The sequence below is a fragment of the Melanerpes formicivorus genome, unplaced genomic scaffold (assembly GCF_026170545.1).
Source record: "Melanerpes formicivorus ecotype bairdi unplaced genomic scaffold, bMelFor1.0.p_v2 SCAF_32, whole genome shotgun sequence".
Lineage (NCBI taxonomy): Eukaryota > Metazoa > Chordata > Aves > Piciformes > Picidae > Melanerpes > Melanerpes formicivorus.
The window spans coordinates 6,011,221-6,031,314 of record NW_027142384.1 but is presented as its reverse complement, the minus strand read 5'-3'; the positions used below and the strand labels follow the sequence as shown (position 1 = coordinate 6,031,314).

Genomic DNA, 20,094 nt, shown 5'->3' with positions numbered 1-20,094 from the left:
CTGACATACTGTGGATTCAGAATCCACAATCAAAACTGCACAGCAGCAGTACCCTCAACTACAAAATGAAGATAATTGTTTTTCAGAGCTGCATGTGTACACACATGCGGTATGCAGAGTCATATATATAGAATTGCAGCTGTCTGCTAGCTGAAACAGGGAACATGCTGAAACATCGCATTGCTTGTCTGAGAGCCATGTGCCAGGATATGGTCAAGACCAGCACTGCCAGAACATTTGGGTGTACTACACTGAAGGAGAGCTTTAAGCAAATTTTAAGACAGATGATACTCTAGGTTGCACAAGGGGTGACTTATTAAGCTACAGCCTTATTGAAAATGATGGAAACATATCTGTGTGCAGTAAACAACAAAGAAAAATATATCTGTGAGATGCTCTAACCAGGGAAAATAATCACTCAGCAGATAGATGAATTTTACAATTGAAAGAAACAATTGATCTGCCAAGGGTGCTGGGATTAAGGAAGTGGTTGGGATACAATTTATGCACCAAGATGAAATAAAGGGCAAGCCTGCAGTGGGTGGGAGTGACTAAGAGGGGATTTAGGCATTGTTTAGTGATTCATCTTGTTCACATTTTTCATTACCAGCAGTCACCAGTGGCAAATTGTTCAGAAGAAAATGAAAAGCACCTTTCAAGGGAGCTTATAGGTTGATTGTACTCCAGGGAGCTTTCCTCCCTAAAAGCTAAATGTGACCCTGGCTTGATATATATACTTCCAAAATTTGTATGCAATTCAACAGTGATTTCCTTGCCTTTTGGATGCTCTTGCCTTTATAAGCAATTATTCTCTTTTCTAGTTCAAATATTTTGATCTTCTGTTTTGTGCTTATTAATTCCCCGAATTTACTGCAGAAGGCAGAGCCCATACCAGATCATAACTGATTTTTATCTCTACCAGCTGACTAAGAAGGCAACATTGACTATAATTTCACAGGGAGTTCTAAAGGAATATCACAGATTGGTTTGGAACAGGTGGAAACTAAACAGTCAGCATTTGCCTACACCAGAACATTTATACAGTGCAGGCAAGATCTAGACTCAGGCCTACAATCTAAAGGAACTAGAATGGATATTGACCTCTGGTTTTTAAGGCTTTTTTTTTTTCTAATGTTGAACTGAGTTGGAGGGATCAGAGAGACTGAGTCTGCTGTGGGTAGTTTTATTTCCTCTTTGCAATTGTCAGAGCCTTCCCTTTTAAAGTCATGGCAGAAAGTTTCATTCAGGGTTAGTGAGCTGTTCATACTATGTGTTTTCACTAGAGATGTATTTCTAGAAAAGCACACTGTAAAGGGTATTGTATTCTGGTAAGTTTTTAAGGGTTAATTTATAGTCATATAAAATATTATGTCCAGTTCTAGGTCCCTCAATTTAAGAAGGACATTGAGACTCTTGAACATGTCCCAAGAAGGGCAACGAGGCTGCTGAGAGGCCTCGAGCACAAGCCCTACGAGGAGAGGCTGAAGGAGCTGGGATTGTTTAGCCTGGAGAAGAGGAGGCTCAGGGGAGACCTTATTGCTGTCTACAACTACCGGAAGGGTAGCACTAGAAGGAGAGGACACAGTCTCAAGCTGTGCCAGGGGAAATTTAGGCTTGAGGTGAGGAGAAAGTTCTTCACAGAGAGAGTCATTAGCCATTGGAATGGGCTGCCCAGGGAGGTGGTGGAGTCACCGTCTCTGAAGGTGTTCAAGAGGGGATTGGACATGGCACTTGGTGCCATGGTTTAGTAGTCATGAGGTGTTGGGTAACAGGTTGGACTTGGTGATCTTTGAGGTCTTTTCCAACCTTGGTGATTCTATGATTCTATGAAAATGTTCCACGTAAGTCATTAAAAAGATAAAGCAGTAAATGAACACATTTTATGAGAGAATAAGTCTAGCCTTAACATTTTCCACAACACTTCTTTCATGAACGTTTTCCACAAGTTTAGTTTGCAGAAACAGTGCTCTAAAATATGTATTACCTGTATTTAAAAAAAAATAAAAATATGTGATTCTAGATTAAATTGAATTTGTAGTAGGGAATTAGTCTATTTAGCCTGATGTCATGTAACAGTAACACAACTGCTTTAAATTATAGGTTTAGCACAAGAGACCCTTGAAATTTATTGGCTGAAGTACAGGTAATATTTATTCTTCAACATACTTTTGCAGTTTGTGAAAAGCAAAGCTGTGCTGTAGGGCAACTTTATTGGACTTACAGTGCTTCCCATCAATGTAGAATATTGATGTGAGGTTTTCTTCATGTGCTCTGGATAACATTTTTATAATTTCTTTGTGAGTTGACATTTATATGGACACTTTTCAGTTACCATTATAGTAAGAAATTAAACAATACAAGGCGACATTTTTGGCACTGCCGTTAGGTATTCTTAAATTGGCAGAATGGCCCCATGATTGGGAGAACATCCAGGAGTTAGCACATCTCAGAGACCATTTCCAAGGGTAGTTTGAGTGCAGCCATCCTGCTTTATGGAAAAAGGAAGATTAATAGGCCTGAAAAAGACTGGGCTTTGCTAACAGATCTCTGCGTTGAAAAATACTCTTAAACACTTCAGACCAGACTTTTGTATGAGACAGACATTTACACTCAGAATTGTGATCCTGAAGAGTATTACCTGGATTATGGCTAATCCTTGCTCTACCTAAACTCCTTCAGTGCTTTCTTAGTACTTATTCTCACTTTAGATGATTCCATATCCTTAGATTTGTATCTTTGTATGTTAAGAACCATTTGGAACCATTATAAGGCTTGTCACAAGTTTATTCTCTGCTTATTTGCTGCGTATTTTTCTTAAAGAACGTCATGTCTTGATAAAGATATGCCAATGTACATTGTTTGCCAGCAAATGTAAACCTGGGCACAAAGTATACTTCATCCATTACTTCCCCTACTTACTCATTCCTCATTTCCTCAAAGTGAATAAAAAAGCAGTTGGTATTTTAAATGTAATCATTGTCACATCCTGTAATTGCAAGTGATACAGGGAATGGTTAAAGCAAATGTTTGCATTACCTGTTGGCCATGATAAAAAACAGCTAAAAGGAAGATTGCCATCAGTAGTAAAGATGCTTCCTTTGTACCCAGGAAGTCTGTGCTGAAAAAAAACAAAACACAAAATTAAAAAAATCATTGCTTTGTCAGTATTGTAACAGTTCAGAAGTTTAATTTCATAATGCACCCTGATACTTTTTGTTGTTCTTTAAAACATGTCCTGTATTTGAATACATAACTTATCAATAATTAGTTCAAGAGAACAGGAGTGTAACTGGAGTGCTCACTGTTTGGAGACAACTATATTAATTAACTAAATTGCAGCCTACGGTAGGTACACAGAGGGTGATGATGTTTCTCTTTCTAATATGATATGCAAGGTGCATGTCAGTCAGTCAGTCACTTTTCCTTAGAGCCTGGTAAAAGGCCAATGACACCACAGCCCCTGCAGAGTACAGGAGATGGGATCTGTATGGAAAAAGAAAAAAGTGAGGCTGGAGCTGGAAAGGGAAACTTAGAGACTATGAAATAAATGCACAGTGGATGGGCCTAGATGTAAAAGACAAAACCTAAGGCAGGTGCTGAAAGTTAAATATCCCTGTATTGTAAGAAGAGTTCAGAGAATATGATTGATGAGTTAAGGAAGTGGGCATGGATGAAGAGGAGAAAAAATGGCAAACTAACTAGGACTGGTTTTACTGAGCCACAGATAGGAGCACAGAGAAGAAATGTCTGTCTGTCATGGCAAGCAAAGGGAACTTTTGTAGACAGTAGGGAATCAAAGAAGATAAGTCAGGAACATACTACCTGCATAAAATCTGTACGGAATTGCTGAGACGCTGTGTGTGGAGCATGAAGAAGTGTGACAAAATAAGGTGAAGGGAGTCTAGAGCAGTCAAAACAGGTTTCCAGTAAGAGGAGAAAGTATAGTTATGTGGGAAGATGTCAAAACTGAAGACGATATCTGTAATATTATAGAGGATTACAAAGGAATGTTCATCGGGGAAAAGACAAATGAAAAAGCTGGGGAACTGGTAGGGTGTAAGGGAATAAGAACTAAATTTGGAGGCAAATTGAATACGGACACTTGGCAACTATTATGTTGAAGGGAGATGAGGAAAGTTGGGGAAATAATTAAAAGCTGCTTAAAGCTTGAAGTTATGAAAAAAATCTAATAAAGAAGTAAACAAGGAGTGGAAGTTGGAAGAAATTTTGGAACACTCTTCTATCTACTTTGAAATCTAAGAACAAACCAAATTCTAGATCTTGAATCCATTTTGAAATTGTCCAAGATAAAACCTCACATTCTCAAAGAATCCACTGCAGACTGGCTAAGGGCAATAGCTTCAAAGGTCTTAGTTATGAACTCATCTGTGAACATTGTGATAATGTAGCTGTAGCCACAAATATATGAGCTAGATGAGTTTCATAGGGAGCTGTAAACCCTTTTGTTCAGCTAACTGCATAGCTAAGAAAACAGGTAAGTTTCTTGGCACATAGACTTGAACTTCAAGCTCACTAGTGTTAAAGCTGAAGTTCAGAACCCTGTGCTGAGTGTCAAGCATCTCGACTGAATTCCTTATGTCCTGGGATGCTGGCTGTGCTAGAGGGTATTCTTGTCTCTCTCCTACAGTTCTGTTATAAAAGTCAAAGAGTTTCACTGACACAGGGAATAGAAACTATGATGTATTCTCTAAGATTCTGACACAAGGCAGAATCTTTCTTTGCCATGATTTATTAGTGACAAAATTTAGAGACAATGACCATGATTTCTACTTTCAGTTACTTAGACAAAGTATTGCTTACTGCCATTTCTCATATTTGCTGGGGACTGTTGTGATTATGCTGTAAGTCTAATCATTAGTCTGTAGGATGATAACTAACATTAGGAAAAGGAATTGCGTGCCAAATCTTTAGTGCCTTGCTACTGTAGAAAGCTAGTAAGGAAAGATGCATGCAGAGACACACTTTATGTTAGGATGTGGCTGTTGTGAGAATTAATTGTACTGCAAACCCATACTTTTATGCTGAGGATTTTCACCTTGCACATGCTTAAAGGCAGAAGCAATTACAATACTAAATTGATCAAGTTTCAAAGACTGAAGAAGTATTTTTCTGAATGGGCTAAATCACTGCTGCTTTGGAGTCAATTATTGCAACACTTAGTGCGCCTCTGACCCTGTAAATTACTGTGGCTCTTCTGTTATCCTGTTCAAGTCCTCTTCTTGGGAAGGAGGCTTGGAAGGATGAGCCTGTTAAAACTCTGCCCCTGAAAAATAAGTTGTTCACTCCTGTTCTCTTAAGCAGAGGTGAGAATTTCAGTCAGTACCTCTGATGTTTTCAAGCATAGAAGCAAACAGTGTATATACGAGGAAATGCATACTTTTAGCAACTTGGATAGAGTATGGGAGAGGCAAAAGACAAATGTTGCCCAACATTTAAATATGCTCATGAAATGAACACTTTGATAAAAAAGCCTGAGAAAGAATTACATTGTTAAACTTTCTGGATTAAGCATTGTCTCTTTCAACCATCACTCTGTACTCTGATGCTATCCAACACATGTATATTATGGCAAGACATGACCTTATTAAAAAGATGTTCCTAAAGAGGTCTGTAAAACACTTACTCTCCATTGTGGTTAAAGCTGTCATATTGCAGAAAAAGGGAAGCATAAATGGTCTCAGTCAGCAGAGAATAGATTGCAATCATGATGAGAAGCACTGCCAGCTTCAGGACAGAGTTGAGACGAAGAAATACTGCACAAGTCACCATTGCCAGTACACCAGTGAAGACAAAATACTGAACAGAAAACAGCAGTGGTTACTTTTGGTGAGCAGTGACTAAATATTACCTCCATCAATATCTGCATAAATGATCAAGTTATCAGAAAAACAATAAATTGATGTGGACTTCAGTACTCAGCTAAGTCTTCTTGGAGTGCTAGGCACTTTGAAAATAAGGATTTGGTTAGAACAGAATGTGAAATTACAAATTCTCTGTATTGCACGGCACCTCCATGTTAGTGGAACTCCTCCTCTGTGCCTTTATAGCATTTTCATTGTATTAGATGGGAATGAGCACCCTACTTTCTATAAGGAGGAAAGGGTGAGATGCTGTAGTCATTTGCTAATGAAAGGTCGACTGATAGAAAAGAATATATATTATTTTGAATTCTCAACTTTCACAAGACTCACATTAATCAGGGTGAGAGAATCATATTCCTGCTTTAATCATAGGATCATGGAATGGTTTAAGTTGGGAAGCAGTTCCCACCTAGTCCCAAACCTCTTGCCATGGGCAGGAACATCTTCCACTAGATCAGCTTGCTCAAAGCCCCATCTGGCTTGCCCTTGAACATTTCCTTTTCCCATGCCAGTTGCAAAGAGGATAAAACAACATTTGGCTATTTTGATTTTTGAAAAATAGGTCCAGCTAAGTTACATTGCTCTCTTAAAATGTGATGCCTGAAAGTTTTATTCATATCTAATTTTCTGATCTCATAATTGTCTCATTTTTCTCAATGATTAGTCATCTGTCAAATGCAATCCATGCAGCCGATACTGGATATAGAGAGACAATCATGGCCTTGAGCTGCTCAGATTTAAAATAGCAACATCAACGCCCACAGTCCAAATGCAGTTTAAATTAACTCCTATCATACAGCTTTGGGAGAGACAGCATTCATTTTTCTGAGTACAGTTTTTCTTTCATACACTTCCTCTGTAGCAACATCTACAGCCCTGCAATTTGCTATGCACTGCTGGCAGGGTCATGACACCACCATATGACTTTCTAAGCAACTTATTTCTTTTAGATACACAAGACCAAACCATTGATATTTTTGCCTGCTTGCTCATCACAGAGAGGAGTTTTATTCTCCTCCAAATGTAAATTTTAAATAACTGCAGCTGGTTTTGCTGTGTAAGGAGTATTACTCTCTGTTAACTTCATATGAAGTCAGCAGTGTTTGATTGCACTAAGTTCATTGTATTATTGCTGGATGCATTTCCACGATAAAGGTTCTGTATGAAGTTCAAAGGTTGAAACTTGGTTGTAATGTCCCCTTAGACCATAAGATTAAGTTCTTCTGTAACCCGCCTCTGCTCTTTCTATCAGCATATGGATCAGCAAAGGCTCATTTTCACAATGTTGTTGAGTCATCTGACTTGACTACCAGTACACAGATCATTGATTTCAGGTAGTGGTTGCCATGTAAGCTTTGTGGATCTGTGCCTCAGGTTTAAAAGCACCTTCAGAAATACCTCGGGATAGGAACAGATGTCTGTAAAAGATGCAGATGAATTGAATGTCTGGTTCTTCAGGGCTACTGGTCTGTCAAAATCACACCATAGCTGCAAAGAAAGGAAACAAAATAAAGGCTATGTTATGCTATGCACTCTTGACTAAGCACTTGTGCAGCTGGCTGGGTTCAGAGATGGAACTGACTGAGCTGCTACTCTCCATGCTAGCTCACTAACTGACACCAAGGACTAAATGGACAGCAAGAAGATATATTGTGGATATGAAATAGAAAAGGGGGAGCTATTCATGCTAGAGTCATTCAGCATCTCAGTGGCCTTCCTATGCTCTCTTGTTGCCAAAGTAGAAAGATGAGATCTTTCGGGAGTTTCAGCGGTGTGACAATGCACTATGCACTATACAGAAAATTAATAAATTGGGAGGATAAAACCAGTTTGCATGTGTGCCCTTGTTTGCATGAAGGTTTTTTTCTGCTATGTTGTTATGGACAGGATCTTTCTAGATGCAGGACAAATATTCCATGGCATTACACAGAGTCGGCTTGCACCAAAATTTTATGTGGCCCTAGGACTGCAAATGTGATTCCTAGAACGGAAGGGAGTAAAAAAATCATTCATGACGCAGTGGTTTTGAGAATGCAATGCTTCCTTTTTCTGTTATGACTTGCATTAATTTCAGTGGTTTCAAAACAAGTGTGTTAAGTATAAACAAAATAGCACGGTTGAGTTCCAATACATCATGGCCTTAGAACAGAGGGAAAAAAAGCAATTAATGGTTTCATATTTTGACAGTTAAAGCAGATGGAACCTCCTGTTACGTATATTAATCCAATCTGGATGTTTATACTAGGTCATTTCCTCAGCCTTGTATGTACAAACTAGTTCCTCTGTCTTTCTTTCCAACAGAGTTAAGAGTATGTTTAATGAGGCCAAATTTCTTATAATTAAATACTAATGAATTTTGAATGTGGAACTCTCTTGTTTGCTCTTTCAGCAATCCAGTCATATTTGCAATGCAGCAACATTGCCCTAGAAGGTGATGGAGTCACCATCATTGGAGGTGTTCAGGAGGATACTTGATAGGGTGCTTGGTTGCATGGTTTAGTTGATTAGGTGGGCTGGACGTGGTGATCTTGAAGGTCTCTTCCAACCTGATCTATTCTATTCTATTCTATTCTATTCTACCCTATCCTATCCTATCCTATCCTATCCTATCCTATCCTATCCTATCCTATCCTATCCTATCCTATTCTATTCTATCATTATTTAGACTGTCTGTGCAGGCCTCTCTGATAAGAGATAGTTCATGGTACCTTCTGATAGTTCATGAGGTTGTTACAGTTTGAAGAGGGAACTTTAATCTAGTTCCTGACTGCAAAGACTGAAAGTAAAATAAATTACCATTGGATACAAAAGCAAAATAATAATAAAGGCTACATAATTAATTGGATTGCTAATGGGAATATAGAGCAGAGGTATAAACAGTTCTTTCTCCCTTTTCTCTTCTTTTGTCACTTCTGCTTGCAACTTTCCTCTCTCTCTTTCTCTCTCTCTCTCTTCTGTTGCCTTGCCAGGGGGTCTCTGTTTTGACTACTGTGTGGAGTAACAGGAATGAGGGAAGGAGTGAAGGAGGAGGTGAATGGTCCCAGGGATCCATTCAGGGGGTCTGAGGAATTTCTGTGTTGTTTATAAATTGTAAATCATAGAATCATAGAATCAGTCAGGGTTGGAAGGGACCACAAGGATCATCTAGTTCCAACCCCTCTGCCATGGGCAGGGACACCTCACATTAGATCAGGCTAATATATATATATATATAAAAAAATATATATAGAGAGTATATATATTGTATATTTTGTACATATTCATTGTATTCCATATTTCTAGATTGTAGTTTGCTTGTAAATATATCTTTATTTGCTTTCATCCCAAACTGAGCTTGTCTGGCAATTTATTTTGGGGGGCTGTTTCTCCAAATTAGTTAGGGGGTAATTTTCAATCCACCACAGAGGTGTACATGCGATCTCTAGAGGACAGGCTGTCATGAGAAACACTTTGGCTGTGTTTTTAAAAGACCATCAGAATCAGACACTTTATTCTAACTTTATAACAGCAAGAATGCAGATGTAAAGAACCACAAGACTCATTTACCTGCTTGGTGAAACCAAAGCCTTATGGCTCTCATCAGAAAGCATCTGAGTCTTAGTCCCTTCCACCTGGGTACATCTGAACTCAGTGGATGCAAGTCTGAACTGCATTACCTGTTCTTAGATGCATGTAGGTCCCTTCTAGGCAACCTATTATTATGGCAGAATTTTGACATGCAAGATAATGAGGTTATATGAAGGTTGTGATTCCCTGTAGATGTCAGGACTCAGTGACTCAAGTCATTGCCACTCTAAATATATGACAATAAACATTTTCCTCCATAATAGAAACCCACTAATATGATAGCAAAAACCCCATTGTATTCATTAAAGTGTTTCAGGATTAGCTATCCCATAAGATTGCAGTGGACACAGTCTTTAAAAATAACCTCCAGGTAATCAGGGGAAAATCTTATTCTCATCATCATATCCATGGTAAATTTGGCATGGATAGTCTTTTAGAGACTGCCTCATTTCAAGAACAAGACTAACTTTACCAAAACATTTCACACACATTTTGAAAACTCTAAATTCTGCAACTCTCCTTAGTGATCTACACCATAATGTACCTCTGTTCTTATCTTCAGGAAGTTTTCAGCTCTATTGAACTTCCTGTAGTTTACTGTATTTATATTTTCTGTGTAAGGATAGCAATCAGTGGCTATATTTTTCTTTCTCTGACTGTCTCTCCTATGAGTGATTGAGTGATATTACTAAAACCCAGACAGATGTTGAGCCCTTGCATATTGGTGACCTGAATTCAATCATGGAAGACCCGCAATAAAACTTAATAAGATCTCATATCTGTTAGCAAAAATCTATGAGTGAAATACTTTCTATTTTTCATGGCTCAGGCTTCAACACCTGCCAAAGTGTCTGACATGATAATCTGTCTAATTCACGTAAAGCTGTCTCATATTTCTGGAGACATCAGGATAATCAGGGCTTTATGGTATTGGCATACCAAACCCCACTCTTTTGTGGCATTGTATAGAGCCAGGCCCACAGTATTTGATGAGCAAATTTTTTATCCAACCACAGCTACTAAGCAAAGCTTGGTAAATATCTTTCCTCACAGAAATATTGATAAACTTTGTCTAGATTTGTCACAATTTAGAGTCTTGGAGATGTGTAGGTCAGGAGCCAAATCAGACAACATTCCCTGTGTAGGCAGTAGAGAGAGAAAAATCTCTTTGTTAGGACCAGCCGATCAAAATAAATCTTTGGGGATGCTTTATTTGTGTGCACTGACTATGAAGAAAGCTGAGGGTATTTCAGCTAAGGTGAGCCCAGCTTGAAAGGGTTTGTGAAACCACTAAATGAGCAAGGCAAGCTATGCTAGAATTTATACTTTCTAACTTCTTTTCATATGCTGTGGTTATTGGCTCAGCTTGACCTGCTCAGTCCTTTCTTTGAAGGTATTATAAAATACCTTCAAAGACTTGTTGAAACTTCTCACTTTTTTAGCAATCTAATCAATTGAAGGACTGTGAGATGAGGAATTCAGTATCTATAAGCATTACTTGGATTGATAGTCCTGAAGAAAGTATATCGGCATGTCAGAAAATTACAAATGGTCCTCAAAGGGTAAATATATTGAACAGAAAGTAGCAAAAGGGTTTTAGAAATAGATGATACCCATGAGGGAGAAACAATTAGATTTTTCAGAAATACACAGTTTAAGTAACAGACTGAATGTCCTTAAGACGCTGTACTTTGCACATTATATTTCATCATAGCTGGCTTGTAAACAAGGTAGATAGCAAGTCCTGTACCAAGCTTAATAATTCATAAATCATCCCTTCCTGTATAACAGTCCCTGGTTCCCTATAAGCTTACAATATTGATGATGGCTCCAAGAAAATTAATCAGAATGGATGCAAATATAATGACGTTCCTGGCCAGGTAGGTCTCATTAATCCAGCAGCAAGTTTTCCGGAGCATTAAGGGTAAACATTTGTAATCCTCTGCTGTAGTGATTAACACGAGAGCGGAGTGCAGCATAATCAGAATAGAAAACTGAATGACCATTGGGATCACCCTGGGTAAAAAAAAAAAGATAAAAAAAACAAATAAAAAAAAGATCTCATCATTAAACTTTGATACAATACAACCGGTAATAAAAATAAATGTGCAAACAGTTAAGACTATGAAAAATCAATTGTTGCAAATATGAGACAATTAGTCTATGAAAAAACCCAGAGAAAGCAAATATTTATTCATGTCCCATGGGTCTGATAGTGCTTCACATGGATTCTTGATGAGAACCTGCTATTTAAGAAACAAGCCAGAACAAGAGGGCACAGTCTCAAGCTGCACCAGGGGAAGTTTAGGCTTGAGGTGAGGAGACAGTTCTTCACAGAGAGAGTTGTTAGTCATTGTAATGGGCTGCCCAGGGAGATGGTGGAGTCACCATCCCTGGAAGTGTCCAAGAGGGGATTGGACGTGGCACTTGGTGCCATAGTTTAGTCATGAGGTCTGTGGTGACAGGTTGGACTTGATGATCTTTGAGGTCTCTTCCAACCTTGGTGATTCTGTGATTGTCATTGCCTCTGCCTGTCTGTATAGATTCTGAGCAGCACAAATGTCCCTTCTTTTAGGACTCAGCTGTCTCTTAAGCTTCTTTCAGAGAAAATCTATTCAGCCTGTAGAATGCTGATGACACTTATGTATGAGGTGGTTCCTGTTCTAGTAGCCTAGCTTGGGGCAGTTTCGCAGAATCACACAATCACAGAATGTTAGGGGTTGGAAGGGACCTCAAAATACTATCCAGTCCAACCCCCTGACAGAGCAGAATCACACAGAGTAGTAGGTCACACAGGAATGCATCCAGGTGGGTTTTGAATGTCTTCAGTGAAAGACATTCTCTGGGCAGCCTGTTCCAGTGCTCTGTCACCCTCACAGTAAAAAAGTTTTTCCTTATGTTCACATGGAACTTCCTATGCTCCATCTTGCACCTATTTTCCCTTGTCCTGTCATTGGACATCACTGAGAAGAGTCTGGCTACATCCTCCTAACACTTGCCCTTCACATAAGTGGGAGTATACATGGGGAAATGATGGCCACATGGAGGGAAAACATAAATAAAATATGAGGTATAGGTGTCACATTGAAAGGGATTAAAGTACAGAACTGTACTCCTGTATGGTTTAGCCTACATAGTTTAAGATATTATCTTTTGTAAGAATGTTCTGATCTCTGATACCTTAATTCAGCTATGATGAAAGAGGTTCATATACATTAAATCAGCTGCTGTTTTAAAGACATTTTCATAAATGTTATTCCTTTATGATCATCCAAGCAGACTTTCTGGGCCAATGACTCTAATTTATCAGGACAGAATAACATGCAATTTACTTCAAACAGTCTTGTCTACCAAGTACTAAAATTAATAAAGGTAACACATAAATATTACAAGGGTATCAGATTTTGAAAACAGAATGCAAGCCTCAGGATAATACACAAAATGCAGCTTGTAGAGCTTCTACTCTCAGAACCTGTAGATTGATGAGACTTGCAGTGTAGGCATCCAGACAAGATAATGGGTTAAAAAGGTAACAAACATAAAACAAAGCTGCAGTTTTCCTTTGGGAACGTATCTGGGCTGCTATAAGTAAGATATATAAATCTGTGTAAGAAGATTTTATTCCCCTCCCCCCAGAACTATACTACAAAATATTTTGGAATCAAATGTGAAAAAAGAAAAAAAAAACAAAATGGAAATTCTGTTCCCTAATGAATTAAGATAAAGGAAAGCTTCCATGTGGTAATGATAGCTTTGATGCAGTTCTGATGCTGTCCCATTGGTAAGAAATGTGATCTTAGACTTGTGTCAATATTTCACTCCAAGATTAGTGAGTTTTCTGTGTGGCCTGAATACAGGATATAGTGGATCTTCCCAAAAGAGTCCAATCCTCTCCAGCAACTTCACCCAGAGGTCAAGAGTGCTTTTGAGGGAAGGAACAATGTAGCCAGTAAAAACAAACAAAATAATGAGGAAAGAGTGACTGGAGCAGGAGCCCCATATTTCATCCTGTGTGGCTAAGAGTTTCATGGAAAAAGTTTTAGAATTTTAGAACTTTCTGAAAGAAAGACACAGTGCAAAAATGCCTTCAGAGCAGCTTCTGCCTGTGAAAATACACAGAAAGCAAAGGGAGTCAACAAAGCCAGAGAAACACTGGAAGATGCTCATGAAGAAGCGGTTGAGAGAGTCAAGTAGACTCATCAAGAGAGATGGGGAGTTTATGTTGCAGCTATCTCACTGCACAGCAAACTTTTAGATTTATTCAGATTCACTGATTGACCTTTTTTCCAGCAGCTATACTATGAACCCATGGTATAGACACTGACACCTATGTGAGATAAATTGCATGTATTCTGCAACAGTCGTCTTGCTTTCCAGCAGTATTCAGTGTTCTGCAACAGTCTTGCTTTCCAAAGCCAAATGACCAAGATCCTCTTTGGAACTGATAGTTTCTATCTATATCTCAGATATATATAGGCAGTCTATGTATAGACTAGATGTAGCCTAATAATTCTGTAGACCTAACCTGACCTAGCTTTTCAGAAAGATTAGGGTCAAGCTTTAAGAAGTCAGACATGAGGACACTAAACATGAGTTCTTATTCTGAACTGCCAAACTCTGCATGTAAGATCCAGTGCCATTGAATTAAGGTACTATAAAGGGAGCTTCTAAGGACCTAAGTCTGAGGTGCCAATCTAAAAGCAGCATAACCTGTTTAGATGCTTGAGATACTTAGGTGCTTGAGATACTGTGGCCTTGTATTTGCTCATAATAAAAATATAGGCAACAAAAAATACTTCCACTGCAGCTGCTTCATTGAACATTGATGTGTCTGTCTCTTGTCTAAGACTGCTTGAGATAAAAAACAAATCTGTGCCAAGACTTTGTTGTAACCATGCTGATAGTACCCAGTACAGCAGCAGACATAGTCAAGGTTAGAAGAAAAGGAACAAATGGCCATAATATTCTTCTGTCCATGAACCTCTGCTAGAACTAGGACACTGGAACTGTGTTCCTTCTTCACTCAAAAAGAGATTCAAGACAAAATGTTTTTCTTTCTAGGGATTCCCTTACTGTCAAGATTGAATGAAATTTGAAATGGAGACTTTGCCTTTTCTCTTCTTTCACAAGAATAAACTAGTAAGAAACTGACAGAAATAGGAGCAGTTCAGCAGTTTACTCCAGTATGATCTATTGTCCATCTGAGCATATAGGAAGTTCATTGTAGGAAATTAATCTAACTCCCAGACCTCTCAGATGGAAAAAGATGAATCATTCCAAGATTGGTAGTGTAACTTAATGGCTTCATAGAGGATAATTACAGAAGAAATATGGCATTAATTTATGTCACTTAAAGCAATTTCTCCAACTCAATATTTCAAAGAATGATAACTATTGCAAAGATTTTTACATTCTGTGATGTACCTGCTCTGTCAGAGAAACATATGGATGGCTCATGTATTTACCCTATGGGAGACAGGTATAAACTGAGATAAAACTATGAAACTCTCATACACAGTGAATGCAATAATAGAAAGATTATCCTTCTTTAACACAAAGTAAGGCAAACAATAGGGGAAACTCCCTGAATTTCCTCAGTAGGATATGTTTTACAATGATTTAAATAATATTTTCATTCACCCAATTTCTAGAAATCCCCCAGAGACTCAGCTCAGAAAAATGTTCAAACATGTACTTAAACAAATACAAAATTCCATCCCTGTTTGACAGAGCTCTGAAGCATTAACTGAAAGACACTTAAATGCATTAAGTTACCACGAGCAGAATGAATCACAGTTTGCTAATTGTTCCATGGAAATTATGTCCTGGCTCTTCCACTGTGGTAGTTTACTTCTCTATTATCTACTAGAGGTATAATAGATAAGCATGCAGTTTTATTCAAGAGTTTCTGAAACCAAACCCTGTCTAATTTTGTCTAGCTTGTTCATGTGCTTATAACCTCAGTTGTCTTTGAACTGGAACTTAGGAGTTGGAACTTTCCAGGTTATTTCAATGTGTTTAAGCATAGTGAAACACTCTCATCCAAACCCCCTAATCCTCTTATTTTAGGGTTGCTCACCTGTCGACCTCTGCTCACTTAATGGGCATGTTTTTTAAAGACTGAAACACATTGTTTTAAGCAGAACATCAGAACTTGAAAAGGAAGAAACTGAAAAAACAAAATTTGCCTTCTTAAGGCTCAACAGTGAACTTCAGCTCCTAAAAAAATACAAGAGCTACCATAAATCACCAACATGAGTTCAAATATCCTCTGACAAAAGCGATAGTGGTAAATATCCTGTCCATAAATATATTCCTAGGTTCCAGCAATCAACCTTTAAGGGTATTCTTGAGGCCAAGGTTGAATAATTTTGTTTTAAAACCTCTTCTGACCTTATCTTGCAGGAATTTATGTAATCTTTACTTGAACCTATTTGTATTTACAGTCTCTTTAACATTCAGTGACAAAAAGATCCATAAAAGTATAGCTAAAGTGCAGGGAAAACCCAGAAGTTTACAGTGCAAGCTCTAGGCAGTGTGGTTATGTGACTCCTTCTCCCTCCCTAATTCCAATGGCACTAGACATCCTCATGGGAATTAAGAGGGGTGAATGTGTGCAGGTAGAATGATTTAATTTCCCCCCCCCCCCCCCCCCCCCCCCCCGGTATAGCAGTGATTGATAGGGCAGCAGAAATCTTTTTGGAAAACAGACTCCATTAATATGACCTATAAATCTTGTACATACTGAGGGGAAAAAACCCAAAAGATAAAATAACAGCTACCAGAAGAGAAGAATTTTGATTGCACATTGGGAGAAGAACTTTAAAAAGCAAACAAACTAGTATTAGAACACTATAGCACATAAGGAAGAGCAAAAGGTCAGGGACTACTCAGATTACCTTCTCAGCTGGAAACTATGAAATACCTAGAACACCTCTGCTGCAAGAGCGCAGCTACCTGCCTGTGGCTAACCACCATTTGGGTATTTTTAGGCATAAATGTGGTAAATAATGTCTTCAAGAGACAATCCAAGAAATGTTGCTGCCTTATTGTAACAAAAGAACTGTCATATTTCTTATACAAATACTGTATTTTCAAGGTTTTTCTTTATGCAGCTATAAATTTAGGTTCATATGAGTGTTAGAAACCACCTGAGTGCTATGGGCATCTGAGCATCTCATTTTAGCACTTGCTCTGCCAAAGACTAAATGGGACCAGGGGCATGTTTTAGTGACAGTTGTGTTTTGGTGGCTCTGCTATGTTGATAGAAAACTGATCATAGATCTTGCACACACTCTGGTGTTCTCACTATTAAATAGTAAGCAGAAATTCCAATTGAATGTTTGACTGGGTGAAATATGTGGACTCAGAGGTCTCAGCTATGCCACATTTTTGTCACATTGATAGGAAGTTATTGCTTGGTCAGACCCAGACAAAACCAGAAGTGAGAAAACATCTATTAAACTACCTCCTTGCTGTTTGTTAATGGCACAAGATTGCTTTACCCAGCTGAATAATACAGGTCATCAGCAACAAAGAACAATACAATTTTCTTAAGTAGCATGTTAGAAACAAAACCAAACCAGTTCCTGATTCCCAAGGTGATTACCAGACACTTAGCAAAGGGGCACGATTATAAACCTGGATAGTGTTTTGTTTCAGTGCTGGAAGCAGCAGGCTGCGTTGTATAAAACTTTTGTAACCCAAGGTTCCTGCTAAAAGGAGATTCTGCTTAGCAACTACAACGTAAGGTCAGTGCATGCAACTGCCCCACATGAAAACATGCAGAAAATACAAAAACTATTAACTATAAAGGTAGTTAAAAGTGGGGAAAAAAATTGAACACTTTGGGAAACAAGTAGAATTTGTTGGTTCATTCCACATCAGTCCTAGAAATAATATCCTGCTGCTTCCCCAGGAGCACCTTCAGATATAGAGAAATATGTTTCTGTATTTACCTGGAAGAAGGAAGTAAGCTTTGGATAGCGGTGATAAATACAAGAACAATAAATGCACACACCAAGTTTGATTTGAATACTTCATCCCGCATTTGAGAATACTAGAATAAAAACAAAACAAAACAACAGAAGAGTAAATTAGCTGTTAACCCATGCAGAAGTTTCATAAAGACTGATGCATACAGGAGACATTGGAAAAATTAGCAGGATGAGCTAATAAATTAAGATATTGGAATTTGCTCTTAAAAATTAAACACAACATATAAATCATTAACAAGCTGTTAAAAATCCTTTGTCCAAGAGAGAAAAATTCTACAATTTGCAACACAAAGTCTTTTTTTCACTTTGTTGCTTCTGTGTCAAAATTATTTGCTTTAAAAATCTCCAGGTATCCATTAGGAGCTTGTGCTGCTGAGTAGAATACTAAATATTTAATAACCAAAGGGACCAGAAGTTTCCTCACCTGAAGCCCTATGAGGAAAGACTGAGGGAGCTGGGATTGCTTAGCCTGGAGAAGAGGAGACTCAGGGGTGACCTTATCACTCTCTACAACTACCTGAAGGGAGGTTGTAGACAGGTGGATGGTGGTTTCTTCTCGCAGACAGCAAGTACCAGAACAAGAGGACACAGTCTCAGGCTGCACCAGGGGAGGTTCAGGTTGGATGTTAGGAAGAAGTTCTATACAGAAAGAGTGACTGCGCTATGGAATGGGCTGCCTGGGGAGGTGGTGGAGTCACCATCATTGGAGGTGTTCAGGAGGAGACTTGATGGGGTACTTGGTGCCATGGGTTAGCTGTTTGGGTGGGTTGGATTGGTTGATGGGTTGGACGCGATGATCTTGAAGGTCTCTTCCAACCTGGTTTGGTTTATTCTAAACGCTTATTCTAAATGTTTATTCTAAATGTTTATTCTGAAGACAAACTCTCAAGTCAGTTGTGACACTGCATACATGATGTTGTAGAGAAGTCTCCATACTTGCCAAGTTGAGGCCATTCTGTTTTCTTGTTTTTAGTTTTTTAAAGAAAAATATGTAGTTTGGGACATTCTGTGGCTATTCTGGATGCAGGTCATGATCTCTATACTCTAACTCATCCAGAGGCTTTGCAGAAGCTCGGCAATATGGACGTTATCCAAAGAGAAAATGAAGGTATTATTATGCAAAAAGATCGCTTGAGGTGCATTGTTATAATGATTTATTGCAAAAGTATTTTTCTCCAGCATGTGAAGCCAATGAAAATGCTACCAGGCTCCCTTACTGTGGGAGCTACCAAGAAAAGGAGTAATGGTGAATCATGGTGGATCAGTTACAGTGGAAATGTTGCCCAAGTCTTCAACTGTAATGTACTACTTCTAATTCAGTTAAACTCCAATTGTTTACAGCAGATGAAGACTGGTCAATAGACATATTTTCTTCACCTAATAAAAAATCCCACAGATGCCTGCCTCAGCCATTTTTCTATTCTGAACACTAACTCTGTTTTATTTAATTTCTTTGCAGCTTTGAAGGCGTTAAAAGTTATGTGTTCAGAGCAATAGGAAATTAGAGTCAAAGATAACAGGTACCAGAATCTTTCTGCAGCAGTTTGGAAATAAGGCAAACTGCATTTGAAAAGCCTAGAGAGTATTATGATTAAGAAGTGAAACTGATTAAGTACTCTATCAGGAACACACATTGAGAGAGTTCATCTATGAACTGGATTTTATGTCTAATGTGCTCTTCAAGAAAAATCCTATCTAGACCTAGACTATATTGACTACACAGAGCTTTGGTAAGGCGATCACCTCAGTTATAGACATCTAGCCAAAACAATCTCAGGCTCCTGAAAAGGAAAAAAGGCTCATCTATTCCTTTATCCCATTTGCTACAAGTAAAAGAGAGGGCTTATTTGTGGCATCTCCCACTTTGTCTCCTCCTCTGCTGTGCTTATACCCTGTGCCTGCTGCTGGCAGTATCACTTCAACATGGAATTACCTCCGGTGCTGGACGTTATCACAAAAGGATGAATGATATGGTCTAATCAGTAACAATGTTTGATGAGAAATTGTTAGCATCTCTGAGGCAGAACAAAATAAAGGTAGCACATCTGTAGCAGTCTGCCTCTTAATAATTTGGAGAAGCAGTAAGATAGATTAAGCTTCAAGGCACTTGCCTAAGTATGTGGAAGCATATGGCCAACAAGAGTGGTAGAAAGAATGGTAATGTGACTACTCTGGAATGAAAACCTTAGCTGCAACATCCCACAGACCTCCCTGTGCTGGTGTGACTAGCTCAAGGTGTAGCAAAGGTTCACCCTACTTCCTATGGGTCTTGAACCATTGGGAGGTAAAGTCCTCTGCCAAGTAATGCAGTGTTTCAAAGCCAGGTTGGATGAGGCCTTGAGCAATCTAGTCTAGTGGAGGGTATCCCTGCCCAAGGCAGGAGGGCTAGAACTAGATGATCTTTAAGGCCCCTTCCAACCCAAACCATTCTACAAATCTATGAATCTGTTAAAAGCATTAGAAGTACTCTCCTGTGATGAATCATTTGCTCTGACTATATCCTATTTGTGAAAAATAACCTCTAACAAAATATGGAATGAATTAGTCTCTAAAACAGTTATCAAGTTCTAATGAGTGGAATACAGGTTAGTAATGAAAAATCCATTTGGGTAAAGAATCTATAAAATATACCAGGTGGGGATCCTGCA

At 38.6% G+C, this 20,094-nt stretch overlaps 1 protein-coding gene across 3 annotated transcripts in view; it reads right to left on the bottom strand.

The window, feature by feature from the left end:
- ADCY8 (adenylate cyclase 8) overlaps nt 1-20,094 on the bottom strand; it is a 115,372-nt gene that overhangs the window by 16,892 nt on the left and 78,386 nt on the right. For all 3 annotated transcript variants that reach the window (XM_068155529.1, XM_068155531.1, XM_068155530.1), the window contains 5 exons: nt 17,408-17,508; nt 11,264-11,465; nt 7,281-7,370; nt 5,645-5,817; nt 3,037-3,118 (listed from right to left, as the gene is read on the bottom strand). In XM_068155529.1, coding sequence (XP_068011630.1) covers nt 3,037-3,118; nt 5,645-5,817; nt 7,281-7,370; nt 11,264-11,465; nt 17,408-17,508 — 648 coding nt within the window. The remainder of the gene's footprint in view (nt 1-3,036; nt 3,119-5,644; nt 5,818-7,280; nt 7,371-11,263; nt 11,466-17,407; nt 17,509-20,094) is intronic.